We start from the raw sequence: 14,390 nt of genomic DNA on the forward strand, positions 1-14,390 counted from the left end.
TCTTCTAATGTCCACGTGAACGGTGGCGTGCTTACACACACACATAGATCAATGGAGAACGGTGAGGTTGGTAGGTGGCTCCAGCACCTGACAGTACTCCACAGTCGTTGGAAACATCTGAAAATGGTTCTCTTTCTCTCCTAGGGTCTCTATGGCAGTGTGATCGTAGCAGGAGGAAACACCTTAATACAGAGTTTCACGGATAGGTTAAATAGAGAGCTTTCTCAGAAAACTCCGCCGGTAAGTTTTTCTGTTCTTTGTGTTATTTAGTTGTGTCTATTTGTCTTAGGCAGGGTTTTACTGCTGCGAACAGACACCATGACGAAGGCAACTCTTACAAGGAGAACATTTAATTGGGGCTGGCTTACACGTTCAGAGGTTCAGTCCATTATCATCACAGGAGCATAGCAGCATCCAGGAAGGCATGGTGCAGGTGGAGCTGAGAGTTCTACACCTTCATCTGAAGGCTCGTAGGAGAAGACTGGCTTCTAGCTAGGGTGAGGGTCTTAAAGCTCATACACACAGTGACACACCTACTCCAACAAGGCCACACCTACTAATAGTGCCACGCCCTGGGCCAAGCTTATACAAACCATCACACCATTCTTACCTAGTGGAATTTAATAGCTAATTGTGTGCATGTGTTACTGTGGCATTGTAGGCCAGGTTGCTTTACTCAGCATTCTGGCCCCTTCAGCCTGGGCACTGGGGATGCAGACATGAGCCACTTGCTAAGCAGAAATAGGAATTTGGATGGCAGGCAGTATGAACCAAAAGTCACTTGTGCTCTGGCATTTTGATTGGGAAGAGTTGGTAGTGGGACCTCTGAGGGTAGGGTGGTGGGAGGGAGACTTTAAATGAAAATGAAGCACCTAGGGTAGTGCCTGTGGAGGTTTGTGCATGAATTGTAAGTGCTGTCCTACTAGCAGGTTTTAAAGTTTTGCTTTAAAGTTTAAAAGTTTAAAGTTTAAAGTTTTGTTAATTTGTTATGTTTAACAGTGAGAAATTATGTACACATATAAATTCTGTCTTACATCTCTAAATGAGATTAGAAAGTAACTGTTAGTGATCAGAGCATCATAAAACATGTTTAATAGAACTGTTCAGGGGAAGCAGACTCCAAGCTGTGTGATGTCTTTAGGGCTGCAGAAATGAAAACTTGCCAGGGAGTGTCATGCTGAAGATACTGAACAAGTTTCCTGACAGCAACAGTTAGAGCATGGGTTTCAGTATTTCCAGTCCAGTGTGTCTTCCTTCCTGGTGTGGTGTTGCATGCTTGTATTTGCCCAGTTCTGAGCCACATAGTACATTGTTTTACCCTGTATTCATTAAGACATTTCCTGAAAAGTAGCCTAACCTATGCCAATATTAGCTACTTGACACCATGTGAAACTAACTTGTTTTTCTTCGTGTGTATGTGTGGGGAGAGAGAGGAGGGGGGACAGACAGACAGACAGACAGGGTGACTTTGGGTGTGAGATATGGATGCTATGTAGGCCACACTGGCCTAGAACTAAGAGATCTGCCTGTCTCTGTGTCCCAGTTGCTAGGATTAGGTATCCGCTTCACTGTGGCTTTAGAGGTTTTCAGCTGAATTCCCAGGTTGGCTGTTGTAGCTATCCCAATATCCTGCTTGTCTGTTGTAGAGTATGCGGTTGAAACTGATTGCAAACAACACGACGGTGGAGCGGAGGTTCAGCTCGTGGATCGGCGGCTCCATCCTAGCATCTTTGGTTAGTAGTTAAGATCCCACTGACACAGGCTCCGTGGTTTGACAGAGGAACTGTTGAGAATGGGATTGTGTGCAGCTTATAAGGAGCATTTTATCATATTTTTCTCTGAATAACTATTTATTACATCTTTTCTGGTTCTTTTTGTTGTTGCTTTTAATATTCTGTACTGATAAAAATCTGTCTTGGTAATATATCTATCCCCCAGCACAGTACTCTGAGTTTTCCGGTAATGGTTGTTTATAACTTTAAGTCATATAAACTTTCAACACAAGCAGAAATTTTCTTCACTTAACAAGATTCTTATCTGCTTTAAATATATCATTGAAAATACTATTTAGTAAAAAATATTAAGAATGATTTCAGTGCTTCATTGATCTTTGCATTTAAAACTGACAGATGAGTGGAGATATCTGCTTAAAACCGTGCATATAAAAATGACTCCCAACTCTACTCCCCCTCACTCCAGCAACCTCAGGCTGGCCTCCAATTAAGAGTCTTCTTGCCTCAGCCTCTAGTGCTGGGACTACAGGTCTGCACCATTGCACTTGGCTCTGTTGGATACATCAGATGCATCATCAGTGAGCATCTGTTACCCGACACTGACTGCCCCTTCGGTGGGAGCTGTTGAGCCTCCACTTGTAATTCCTCTTAGCCCTGGGCATTTATCAAGTAATGACTCAAGAAGTCATTTCTTGAGTTCGGTTGTTTTCCAACTCCTGGTGAAGCTGTCAGGAGTTGGCTGTGTAACCAGGGCCAGTGAGATCACTGTGCCTGGTCTAAATGGGAGTCTGCCTTGAATTGGGAGTGTGTGAGATGTAGGGCATTCCATTTTCCCTCAGGACCTGAAGTAATTGGTGTGCCCACTAAGAGGTTCTACTACTGCCTTAGGACCCTTCCTTGTGCCTTTGCCAGCCGCTTTCTAGTTTCTTTTTGATGTAACAGTTAGATAGAGGGGCTAAACAGTGTCTGGCCTGTCCCAGAGGAAGGCAGAAGGAATGGGGGACAGTACTGTTTTGGAGGAGGGAGTTTAATAGTATAGCAGTTGAGGACATTGATGAGTAAAAAGTACCACCTTCTAATGAAAACTGGGGCATAATTATGTAATATTTCTTTCTGCCTTACAGGGTACCTTTCAACAGATGTGGATTTCCAAACAGGAATATGAAGAAGGAGGGAAGCAGTGTGTAGAAAGAAAATGCCCTTGAGGGCTCCACCCTGCCTGCCCATCACCTCACGTCTGTAGCTTTAGGACACTCAGGAAAAGATGACCATCTTTTGTAGAATGTTTATACATGTTTGCATATTTCAATTTCCACTTAAATTTTTTAAGGCTTTAACTGGCTCTATAAATTAAATGAGTTTGTGCTTTCCTTGAGATGCACTTATTCTTATTACAGGCATTTTATAATTTTGTATGAATGTCTATTTTCTCTAAATATTTTGCTTTCAGTAAGTACTTTCCAGCTCTCCTGTGGGTTGGTGGAATTACTCTTTATTGACTAGTAAAAGTTACTGCCTATGCTTTTTACCTTAGGCTTACAAAATTAAATAAAAATCACTACTGTCCTAAAAGGGTTTGGATTGGTCTGTTGTGACTTGCTGCTGTCAGTGCTGCTTTTACCGTTACTTGATGAGGGAAAGCAATCACTTTTACTACCAGGATCCACACCCCTTTTACGCTGACAAAATTACGCATGGGTATTTCACCTGAACGTACATCTGTACCACACTCGTTAGTGTCTGGTGTCTGTACAAGCCAGAGGAGGGCATTGGTTCCCTACAACTGGAACTACAGACGGTAACTTCCTACCATATTTGTGCTGGGTTCTTTGGAAGAGCAACAAGTGCCCTTATGTATTGAGCCCTCTCTTCAGCTCCCTCCCCGTCACAGTTTAACATCACTGGTAAGAACAGCATTTCTGAACTGACTTCTGTTAGTGTTGCTCTGGCAACCAGCATTACATTTACACCAAGATATCAGGTGACATTAAGCTGCTCAGATGTCAGGACCTGTTTGGGGGGAATTGAACCTGAACTCTGCTTGGTTTTGGTAGAAGGAACACTACTTGCAGAGCTAATGAAGATGCCATGTTTACAAGAACATTTCTTTATAAACTGCTTAACAGATATTCACATCAGGACACAGACTTTAAGACAACGGAACTGGACTTCGGGATCTCATTTTAGACAGTACTTGATTTCCGGTCTTGAGAGAGATGTGGGAACTTTGCCTGGAGAATTTTTTCTTTCTTTTTCTGTAAGCTTCTCTTTCTTGCTTCAGTGCGGGCATGTTTCTCAATTCTCAGTCTAGAATAAAAACATAACAGCAACTTAGACAAAACCATTCCCCCATTTTTTCAAAACATGTCCTAGCCGACTCTATAAGCCTGTCATGTCGGCAACATTGGTGTACAGAAATCAGGCTTTAACAGGGATCTCCACAAACACACAAGATGATGGAGGTAAAACCATCTCAGTACTGTGCCTGCAGAAACTAACAGAAGCAGTGTAGTGAGTTCTTTTAACCAGGTCTTAAATGTGGAAAGACGTCAGCCCCACCTCTGGGGCAGGAGACAGTAAATGTTCTCACTGATGAAGGACGAGCCTAACTAGAGTGGGGGGAGCAGAGCGTGCTGTTCTGGAGACACAGCTACTGTATAGTTCTGAAACTGATAGAAGCCTTGAAAATCATGAAGCACAGAGTACAGTGAGGATCACGTTCAGCAGGGGGCTATGCCAGAGCAGACAATGGACATAGGAAGATTCCATGCAGTGCAGGAACCATTTGAAGGACAGACTGAACCCAAGACTGGTTCTGGAATACAGGTGGTCTTAGAATCCTCACTGCACAGGTACACCAAGGACAAAAATGAAGCTAGGTATGTTGGTGTACCTTTAATCCCGGCAGGCAGAGCTCTAGGCTGGCCTGGCCTACAGTAGGTGCCCGGCCTACACAGACCCAATCAAAACCAAGGAACAGGGAGCTCATTCAGAGAGGAAGATGAAAAGTTGGTTGATTCATAAGTATACTAAACATTTTAATGCTTAGTCTAAAACTAAAATGACTGGTGATACGGATCAGCAGGTGAAGGCACTTCCTTTTGATTCCCTGAACCTGGATTATAGGAGAGAAGTACTTTGTATAAGTTGTCCCCTAACAAATCATCACACACAAATCATCGCACTAGGACTGTGTGTATGTGCACACACACATGGGCAAACTTAGAAATGTCTCTTATTTTTGCTATGGATTAAGTTTTGGGGTAGCAACCAATCTGTGAAGAACCTTGCTGAGAGCAGAAAGAATCCCTGGCAGGTTTTGTTTATTTGTAACAGGCCTAACCAGGGCTCTTGTAACCAGTCTTCTACAGCCTCCTCAGTGCTGGGTCACAGGTGTGCCACTAAAGGGTGCATGTCACCCTTCATTATGACACTGCACTTTTGTGTCTCCCTGCCTCCTAACTGCAGTGTGATAACTAAACAGTCTTGGTGTGTATGCTTTTGGGGTGAGTGAGGCTTCAGGGTTTTAAGTAGTTTTGGGCTGGAGAGATGGCTCAGCAGTTAAGAGCAATGGCTGCTCTTCCAGAGGTCCTGAGTTCAACTCCCAGCAGCCACATGGTGGCTCACAACCGTCTGTAATAAGATCTGATGCCCTCTTCTGGTGTGTCTGAGGATAGCTACAGTGTACTCATAAAGTAAATAAACCTTAAAAAAATCAAAGGGAATCTCACCTAGTTTCTTTTTTTTTTTTTTATTCATTTATTATATATAAGTACACTGTAGCTGTCTTCAGATACACCAGAAGAGGGCATCGGATCTCTTACAGATGGTTGTGAGCCACCATGTGGTTGCTGGGAATTGAACTCAGGACCTCTGGAAGAGTAGTCGGGTGCTCTTAACTGCTGAGCCATCTCTCCAGCCCCTCACCTAGTTTCTTAAGTATCACGTAGCTAGTGGTTATTGCCAACTACAATTCTGTAACAAGCACATATTCTCCTTGTCTTATATAAACTGAATGCAGAAGCTCCCACAGGAAATGCTTGAGGTAGCAGTCTGCAGCAAAGCATCATCTCAGACACAAGGCAGCAGACACCTCCCCTTTCCACTAGCCCTGCAAAGTGCTACCACACAGTACCCTAGAATTTCCCTCTTGTTTTCAGACATACAGAAGCCAACTATCAAAAGGATACACGCTATTGGTACAGTGACTTTATGCACATAAGGTTTTAGATAAATAGCATCAATTTTCTCCCTTTTTCAACCTAGTGCTAATCCTTTTTTAAAGTAATGCAAAGATACTCTTTATGTAATAGAAACCAAGGTGTAAGGGGGGCTGAGGTCACATGGGCCCTGGCGTAAAGAGGCTGCTTCAGCATGAAGACGCTGCTTACCTGATAAAGCTATCCACGTAAGGCATTGCGAAGAACCGCCTCCGGTTGTATCTCTTATTTAGGTACCAAGGTATAGGCCACTGCTTGAATTTGTGCCTGCCAAAAAAGCGAAGCTATTGCTTTATATAAAATATTCGCTACATTTTTACTTCAATTTTTCACTCTCCTAATTGGCCTCAAAATATTAAATTAATATCAACAATTAATGTAATTGATAAATTAATAAAGTATTAAATTGGCCTTAAACCAAATAAAAATGATTAGATAATAGGGCCAGTGAGATAGCTAAGCAAGTTCCCTCTGACTTCTACACACATACCATAGCATATACCCACAAACAGGTAAATAATTTTTTTTAAAGCACAATTTTAAAAATTACTAGAAAATGCAGTTAAAATTGCATGCTGGAGATTTTTCAACCAGAGCTATGTCTATAATCCTTGGAAGATTTTACTCCTTGAGACAGAGTTTCTCTGTGTAGCCCTGGCTGTCCTGGAACTCTGTAGACCACAGACTGGCGTAGAACTCAAGAGATCCTCCTGCCTCTGCCTTGCGAGTGCTGAGATAAAAGGTGTGTGCCACCACAGCCTGGCTCTTTGGAAGAGTTTTATTTTTTTTATTTTTTTTTAAAAGATTCATTTATTTATTATATTTGAGTACACTGTAGCTGTTTTCAGACACACCAGAAGAGGGTATTGGATCCCATTACAGATGGTTGTGAGCCACCATGTGGTTGCTGGGATTTGAACTCAGGACCTCTGGAAGAGCAGTCAGTGCTCTTAACCGCTGAGCTGTCTCTCCAGCCCTTGGAAGAGTTTTTAAGCAAGGTTTTGGCAATTTCTCTTCCTGCTTGGATTAGATGCTCCTGACAGGATGGCTGAAATTCCACATGAGGTGAGAGGTACAAGCTTCTTTTCTTGCTGACTCATGTCTAAGACACTACATGTCCCTGAGTTAGTGTGTCCTGGGTCCTCTGGGTCCTTTATCCCTCAGTGTCCAAGCTGAATCCCAGATCCTTTCTAGAAAGGGCAAGCTGTTCATTACTTGGCCCAGGGATTACCCTGATGCTAGTGACTTAGAATCCTCAGGAGCCCTGGTTCCTAGCACCTAGGTGGGCAGAGGTGTACCTGCAATCAGTGCTTTAGAATCTGGGATCTCATGTGCTTAGGTTGACTGTTCTGTCAGAAGTACCTCTAAATCTCATGAAACTCTCGGAAGACCCCGTGATTCACAGAAGACAAGAACCCACGGGATCGGCTGTCTGGTCTGGAATTTGTTTTACGAGACAAAACATGTTTCGTGGTCTCAGGGATGGGGAGCTCTCTTTACGTAAGACCTCTAATAATATCCACAGGAGGAGTTTTAAAGGTACTGAGAGGGGAACGTGGCAACCGATCTCCACTCTTAGAAGTCAGTGTAATCATGTACCAGACGATTCTTCCAAAGATGTCCTGTCTCCAAGCACCGGGTCTTGGCTTTTCTTGACCGGTCTGAAGCAGCCTTAAAGCATCTTCCCTCTCCTGGACAACTTTATCTAAGGCATCCATGGAATCCACAACCTGAGGTGAGAAAAAGACAGCTAACTTTAGCCATTACTGTACTGCAAAAAAAACTCAAGAAGATCTACAAAGTGGGGAACTTGTATTTTTATTTAGAAAACACCCTTTACAGTACTTCGTAAGAAGCTCCTTTGATGGATGTGTTAAGGGTGTCTACAGCATGACTTCCTGTTTGAAGTTTTATTGTTTCCTTTCTCAATACTAGTTTGTGAGTGCACATGGCATTAGCACTCAGTTTGAAAATGCAACAAACTAATGACAAGCGCTGCTGCCTTTGTCCGAGCAAAGTGCACACTTAGGTGTGGCGGACACACCGTGTTACACTTGTGTCGCATGTGGTCTTTCACCTACAGGCAGTATGTGGGGATGCTTATTAACAGTGTGGGGAAGGGGAGGCAAGTGAGCCGAGGTGCGGCTCAGTACTGGGGCTGCTACAAAGCTCAGCTCGGCTCTCACTGGCTACACACAGCAGGAAAATCAAGTGCTGAGCTCTAAAACAATCGAGGGGTGAAACACAACAGAACTTTCAACTAAAAGTGGGCTGAGCTACTGGAGAATGGCCAGACTGAGTTAGAATGTGAGTGCGATGACCATTTTATGTCTGGGGGAATACTGGAGACTGAACGTGGGCTCTGTGGCACGAGTCCATCATACATGGCTGCCTCAGAGAGCTGCTCACTGGAGACCTATTGTATGGCAATTTTACTCCCAGGTAGCTGTCAAGATAAAAATAAAAACCCATCTGTAAGTAGCAACTGAGAATGGGGACAGCAAAGGTGCTTAACACTTGGCACACAATGCTCGCAGGTGGAGGTGTTGGAATGGTGTTAGAAAGATGGACTCCTTCCCCTTTAGCTTTAACCCTGCAGGGGTCCCAGCGCCCACAAACCTACCTTTTCTAAGCGCTCTGGACTTGGCATCGGCAGTCTCTGTCGCTTGGCCTCTTGCTCTAGAGTTAGAAGCATGTTCCTTTCCTTCAGAAGGACATACCTGCACCAAACACAAAGCGGTGATGCTATCCTCTAGTGATTTCTTACACCAAAATTAAAGGCCATGAAAGTCCTGCAGTCCTTCGGAAAGCTCACACAGCACCATCATGAAGAGCCACCGTCCAGCCTACTCAGTGCTGAGTGCTGTGCGGAGTGCCAGAGGGTCACAAAAGCGTCAGGTGCAGTCCCTGCATCCCACAGGGGAGGAAGATGAGCAATAGCTACTGTGTAGCTACTGATGCCCATGTGCTGGGCATTCTTCACAACCTCTGCAGGTTGGTCCTAGTTCCCTCTGATGAAGACAGCTCAGAGTAGTCAGGGACTATGACCATGGGTCACACAGCAGATTCTGGGTTCACATCCCAGACTTCTGTGTAAATTCTACCTTTAGCCTGCCATGCTACTTCCAGTGTGGTTTACTGGGTCAGGGAGATGACATGTGTTAGAACAGCTAAGGTGTGGACACGAGGCACCTCCTCTAGCTCTAAGGTGACCAGGGAGGACTTCCTAGTATGGGCTTTAAGATGTAGGGAGACAAGGCAGCTGAACTCTGAAGAGTGCTCTGGCTAAGCTGGGAGAGGTGTGCTGTGCGTACCTCAGCTTCAGAATGACTGCAGTAACTGGAGGGCAGAACAATCTAGAACCAGGAACTTTATACTCGGATGTAGACAGTCCTGGTGGGAGGAGTGGCAGATGTTGGTTGTAGCTCAGTGAGTGCTGAGGCAGGCCTAAGTTGACCTTTATCAATAACTCATAACAGTGCTTTATAAAACTTACTTTTCTATAACAAATAGGCACAGTATGGGTGGGTTTTGTAAATGCTATGTTATTCTTTAAACGGTTAGGAAACAGAACTAATCTTCTAAACTAGGGGATAAAAAATTACATGCCCACTGTAGTACCCAGGTAGGTAACAATAATGAGTGAGGGCTGAGTGACAGTGATAGCTGGGGGGCTGGGTAGGCACCACTCCACAGCTTGGCCAGGGCTGGCACAGAGCCACAGAGGCCTACACATGGGAGACTTCCCTCAAAACAAATATGGTTTAAACAAAACAAGCTTTGGGCTAAATACTAAAATGCAAGATAGATAACAATCTACTTATGTTCCCAACTGACAGAGCCTTTGATGCAACCCACCAGGAAAAGACTAAGAAAAAAAAGGACAGGGGCTGTGAATGACTCCTTAACATCTGGCCAGTGGTGAGGGTTTAGTTAGAGACATAGTCTGAATGTTCTTTTAGAACAGGGAAAAAGAACCCTGCTTGAAATGGGACATTCCCTTTCTTCTGTTCAACATTTCCTTCTGAACAAGTGAGGTGGGAAAAGAAACGGGTGTATTTAGGGCAACAGAACTCTGGACATCAGTAAGTGCAGGCTCCACTTCTGCAGATTTCTAAGAGGATTGCGGCTTTCTTTCTCAATGCTCTCCATGTGCATGTGGTTAATATTAGAGACCCCACATTTTGCTTAATCCTTGCCACTTTATTATCCTGGAAACTGAGCCTCTTGTTCCTATTTAGGGCTTAAGACTCCTATGAGTTGCAGATAACAGGGTTCATTTTAGTAAGTTCGAGATGAGTCAACGTTTGGACTGTAAATATAGGGAAGTAGATTCAGGTCTTTATCTGCTTCCCTTCAGCGTTTATATTAGACAGTAAGTTACAAGGAAGGGAGGGCAGAGTAGATGTGACTGGCCAGTCCCCGTGTCATGTCTGACCTTGTTTGCTGACACTTCTGGTTTAATGGCAGTAGTCTGACTCATAGTACTTAAGAGCAAAAATTTACAATTTCACTACCCTGAACTGTGAAGCATGTCTTAAGGCAATCCTCTGCCCCATTTTCACAAGCTCACACAAATCACCCTCTGTTCCATGAAAGAAAACCACGGGGCCATTTCTTGCTCACATGGGGTAGCTTGGACTCTGCTGTTAAACTGTAATGTTTCAGTACGCAGAGCACTTACCAAAGCTTATGTAAGTCTTCGTTACTTTTGTTCCTCAGCTGCTGGCAGGTCCATGAAGCTCCTGTGAGAAGGAGAAACGTGTGACATTAAATGATGCTTCTAGCTCTGTCCTGGCTGAGTACTCTCTCAAAATTCAATGTTTCTGTATCTGTAAAAGGCACAACAGGATTCTTATATTATATACGATTAGAATTCAATTAAATACCAACATGAAAATAACAGTAACATGACTGGCAAAGACTGCTGGTATTTGTGTCAAATGCATTTTCCTTCCCTAATGTCACTGCAAACTATTTTTAATTATTACTTTAAAAAAAGGAAGCCAACTAAAATAAACCCAAGCCTCATGTTATTTAACGTGTTCAAAGCACCCCTCTTCTAAGCAGCCCAGCGACCAGCCATGGAAGTTTTACTTCATTACAAGAATGACCTTTAAAATCCAAAAGAAATTTTAAAAGGAAATCCTAAACTGGATGACCCTAGGATGATGGAGGGTTCAATCAATTACTACAGACCATTCTATGTATCTCACCAGATTTGACTTTTTCTTCCCCCCAATTCTTTGGGTCATCAAAAAATTCTTCTAGTCCTTTCCTTGACAACGTGGTATGAAGAAATTTACACTGGAGAAAAGATGTGGCATGTGGTGTGTTCTTATGCAACAAACTAAGAGGAGGCCTGCAACTGAACACAAATAAGGACAAACAAGTAAAGTTTATAATGTTCAGACTTTATAAACAAGAAGCATTTCTTATTACGATGTCAAAAATTCTACACAGGATTTTTACCCCAGTATCAGTAAGCTTTTTAAATGCACGAGAAAGTATTTGTTATTGTACAGATCGCTACCCTATACGTTCAGATAACATATGTACACGGTTATATATGTATATCTTTTTATTTACTATTAGAGCATGTGTGTGTGATTACGTGCATTCCTATGCCATGACACACATGTAGTGGTCAGAAGGCAACCTCCAGTGTTGGTTCTCTCCCACCTTGTTACGGCACGATCTTTCTCCTTTATGCTGCTGTGAATACTCAGGTTAGTGGGTTTGAAAGCTTTCGGATGCTTCCCCTTTCTCCACCTCCTATCTGGGTCCAGGAGTGCTGGGATTGGAGATGTTTGCCACTGCGCCCAGTTTTTACTACATAGGTTCTTAGGATCAAACTGAGGGCAACAGGCTTGAGTGGCAAGCACTTTTTACCCCCTGAACCATTTTCTTGGCTCCCACAATTATATTTTAGAGTAACAGTTTTAGGTATTTTCTCCATGGTAGCAGGTGAACTTATGAGCAGATGAAAACCATTGTGAATGTCAATTCAGCAAAATTCAAAAGGTACAATATTTTCTCCTTTAATGCAATAATTCTGTATCTAGAAACTTTTAACCCAAGACAGGAGCTGATGGATTAAAATATCCACAAAGGCATTAAATGTGGTATTAAAGAGTCGTTACTTACATAAACATACAACACTGCATAATTGTATGAAAATCTTATGCATAATTATATATATTAAGTGGTTTCTAAAACCACTTAATGAGTTGGTGAGATGACCTTAAACAAAATGTGAAATGTTTTCACAAGTGCTGTCTCCTGAACCAAGAGTATCTGACTGGAATCTATGTTTGTTTTCCTGTGCACTGAGAATTGAGCCCAGGGCCTCAGGCGTGTTAGGTAAGTGCTGTGCTCTGCTCTACCACTGAGCTACATCCATGATTCTTGACTTGAAACTAATTATGATGAAATTTTAAAAAAATCTAAATCCTACCCAAATTGCCAGTATCGTGACAAAGGAAAAAGCAACATTGGACTAACAGCTACTATTGCAATTGATGATCCTTCATTGGATCCTGAAGAAAAGAATGGAACTGAATGGAGACAATGAAACAGAAAGATTAAAAAAAAGGAAATAATAGGACAGTTTCTATCTTTATTTTGTAATATGTGCTAAATAATAGCAGTGTATTCCTGAGTGTGATCACAGGGTCATGCTTATAAAACAACGTACTTGGTTCTATGTTTGAATTTTAACCTTTGTCAAATAGTGCACGAAAAGAGCATAAATACAGGAATCTTGAAAAATGTGACAAAGAGTCAATGACTGGTTACTGTGGGTGAAGGGTATCTGGTTACTGTTTTACTCTAATAAGGTTTCTATTGTTCTGGGACAATAATGGTAAATAAAGTGTGTATATCTGCAAAATTAAAGAAGAAATAGTAATGTATTCATCTGGGCATGCTCAACTGGCTTTTTCATCTTCAAAATATTTTGCCTCTCTTCTGAGTGACAGAGATTAATTTTTATTAAAAAATACACAATAAAATTGTTTCATTATAAAAATGTAAGATTTATGTATTTGAATGTCTTTCCTACATATATGTGCACCATATATGTGTGTGGCCTTTAGAGGTCTAGGAAGGCATCAGAATTAGAGTTAAAGGTGTTAGTGAGCCACCATGAGCCAAGTTAGTGAACCTAGCTTGGGTCTTCTATAAGAACAGCACATGCACTTAAACACTGGACCATCTCTCCAGCCTCAAATTAGTCCATTTTTTAAGGAAAAAAGATTAATAAAAGACACAATCATTTATTCAAGCTTGCCGCCCTGATCAAGTTACAACTGTGCAAGGTTTTAAAAAGCTAATTTCCAAAGTTAGTGTTAATACTATAGAAGCTAATAGATGCACAATAGCGGAGCATTCCACCGAACATGGATTGTTTCCTTCAATTAATCGCACTCTACTATTTCTAAAACTCGGCTCCCTGCAGGCAAATGTCAACGAAGAGTAAGCTTTGTCATACTCGAAGAAACAGCTTCTGTTGACTTAGCTGCTCTCATCACTTAACATCTACCGGACAATCTACGTCAGAACCCTACGGTACAAAGACCGTCCGTTCCACAGCTCGACTCCTCGGAAACCTCCCTTCCAACCTACCCAGTCCCAGTACACGTCTGTCCCAGTAAACACCGACATCCTATACTCCCACCGCCCGCGGCAACAGAACGCTAGAGGAAGAACAGGGTGCGCCAGGGTAGACGACTCCAAGGTCACGCTCTCTGCCTCCCTGGTGGTCTATCTCTATTGCACACTGCAAGAAGCTCCCAAAGGCGGCGGCAGTCAGTTCTTCTCTCATCACTTACCCGGAGTGAGCAGGGGTCTTGGGATTTACTAGGGAACAAGCAGCCTTTAAGAACGCTGAGGCTCTTCTACAAATACCCACTAGACTGGTGGCTGCCATGTTTCTAATGCAGACACACTGTGCCGGTGTCCACTAGGTCACTTCCGCGTGAGACGAATGAAGCAAACAAGAACAGGCTTTGCCCTTACTAAACATGGTCGCTCCCACGGCTCTTTCCCTCACTCCCTCTCCCCCTCCCGTATGCTATAGAGTTTACGCGGCTCTCTTCGCGCACCCACCTACAATGTCGTCACTGTTTTCCGCCAGCGCCTGCCTATGAAGCTAGCAAGCACCCGTCGCTGCCCTCACTCAACATGGCCTTCCCGGCATTCGCCTTCACTGGTGGATTGTCCCTCCCGGCTCCCGTTGCCTACCCTACTTCCTTCCGTGGCTGTAGTAGCCATGGCGGCTATGAGCCTGCTGCAGCGGGCTTCGGTCGCCGCTCTGACAGCTCTGTCTGGCCGCCGCGCTGGCACTAGGCTCGGAGTCGGAAGTTTTCTCACACGGAGCTTTCCGAAGACTGTCGGTGGGTGCCGGCCTTGGAGACGCGGGTGAGAGGGGGGAGGG

At 43.4% G+C, this 14,390-nt stretch overlaps 3 protein-coding genes across 8 annotated transcripts in view; 2 read left to right on the forward strand and 1 right to left on the reverse strand.

The window, feature by feature from the left end:
* The window catches only part of Actl6a (actin-like 6A), a 16,100-nt gene extending 12,795 nt beyond the window's left edge, over positions 1-3,305 (forward strand). For all 4 annotated transcript variants that reach the window (XM_087626203.1, NM_001039033.1, XM_087626202.1 and 1 more), the window contains exons 12-14: positions 145-240; positions 1,647-1,733; positions 2,858-3,305. In XM_087626203.1, coding sequence (XP_087482329.1) covers positions 145-240; positions 1,647-1,733; positions 2,858-2,938 — 264 coding nt within the window. In that variant the 3' untranslated portion in view covers positions 2,939-3,305. The remainder of the gene's footprint in view (positions 1-144; positions 241-1,646; positions 1,734-2,857) is intronic.
* Mrpl47 (mitochondrial ribosomal protein L47) lies at positions 2,746-14,376 on the reverse strand. Of its 3 annotated transcripts, none has more exon segments than NM_001037183.2 (7): positions 2,746-4,040; positions 6,125-6,220; positions 7,553-7,683; positions 8,577-8,673; positions 10,638-10,698; positions 11,170-11,321; positions 13,786-13,908. In NM_001037183.2, coding segments are annotated over 7 exon segments (759 nt in total). In that variant the 5' UTR covers positions 13,884-13,908; the 3' UTR covers positions 2,746-3,916.
* Positions 14,152-14,390, forward strand: part of Ndufb5 (NADH:ubiquinone oxidoreductase subunit B5) — a 14,318-nt gene continuing 14,079 nt past the window's right edge. The window contains exon 1 of the mRNA NM_001106426.1: positions 14,152-14,349. Within this exon, the coding sequence (NP_001099896.1) occupies positions 14,226-14,349 (124 nt within the window). The 5' untranslated portion in view covers positions 14,152-14,225. The remainder of the gene's footprint in view (positions 14,350-14,390) is intronic.

Source organism: Rattus norvegicus, chromosome 2 (genome assembly GCF_021556685.1).
Source record: "Rattus norvegicus strain SHRSP/BbbUtx chromosome 2, alternate assembly SHRSP_T2T, whole genome shotgun sequence".
In the NCBI taxonomy this organism is placed as follows: domain Eukaryota; kingdom Metazoa; phylum Chordata; class Mammalia; order Rodentia; family Muridae; genus Rattus; species Rattus norvegicus.

Excerpts from the sequence above, each read along its gene's own strand:
- Mrpl47 (XM_087619058.1), bottom strand. The coding sequence starts at position 8,648 with ATGCTTCTAACTCTAGAGCAAGAGGCCAAGCGACAGAGACTGCCGATG. Across the intron at positions 7,684-8,576 it reads GTCCAGAGCGCTTAGAAAAG|GTTGTGGATTCCATGGATGC; the intron begins GTAGGTTTGTGG and ends TTCTCACCTCAG. Across the intron at positions 4,041-6,124 it reads TACGTGGATAGCTTTATCAG|ACTGAGAATTGAGAAACATG; the intron begins GTAAGCAGCGTC and ends TTTTTATTCTAG.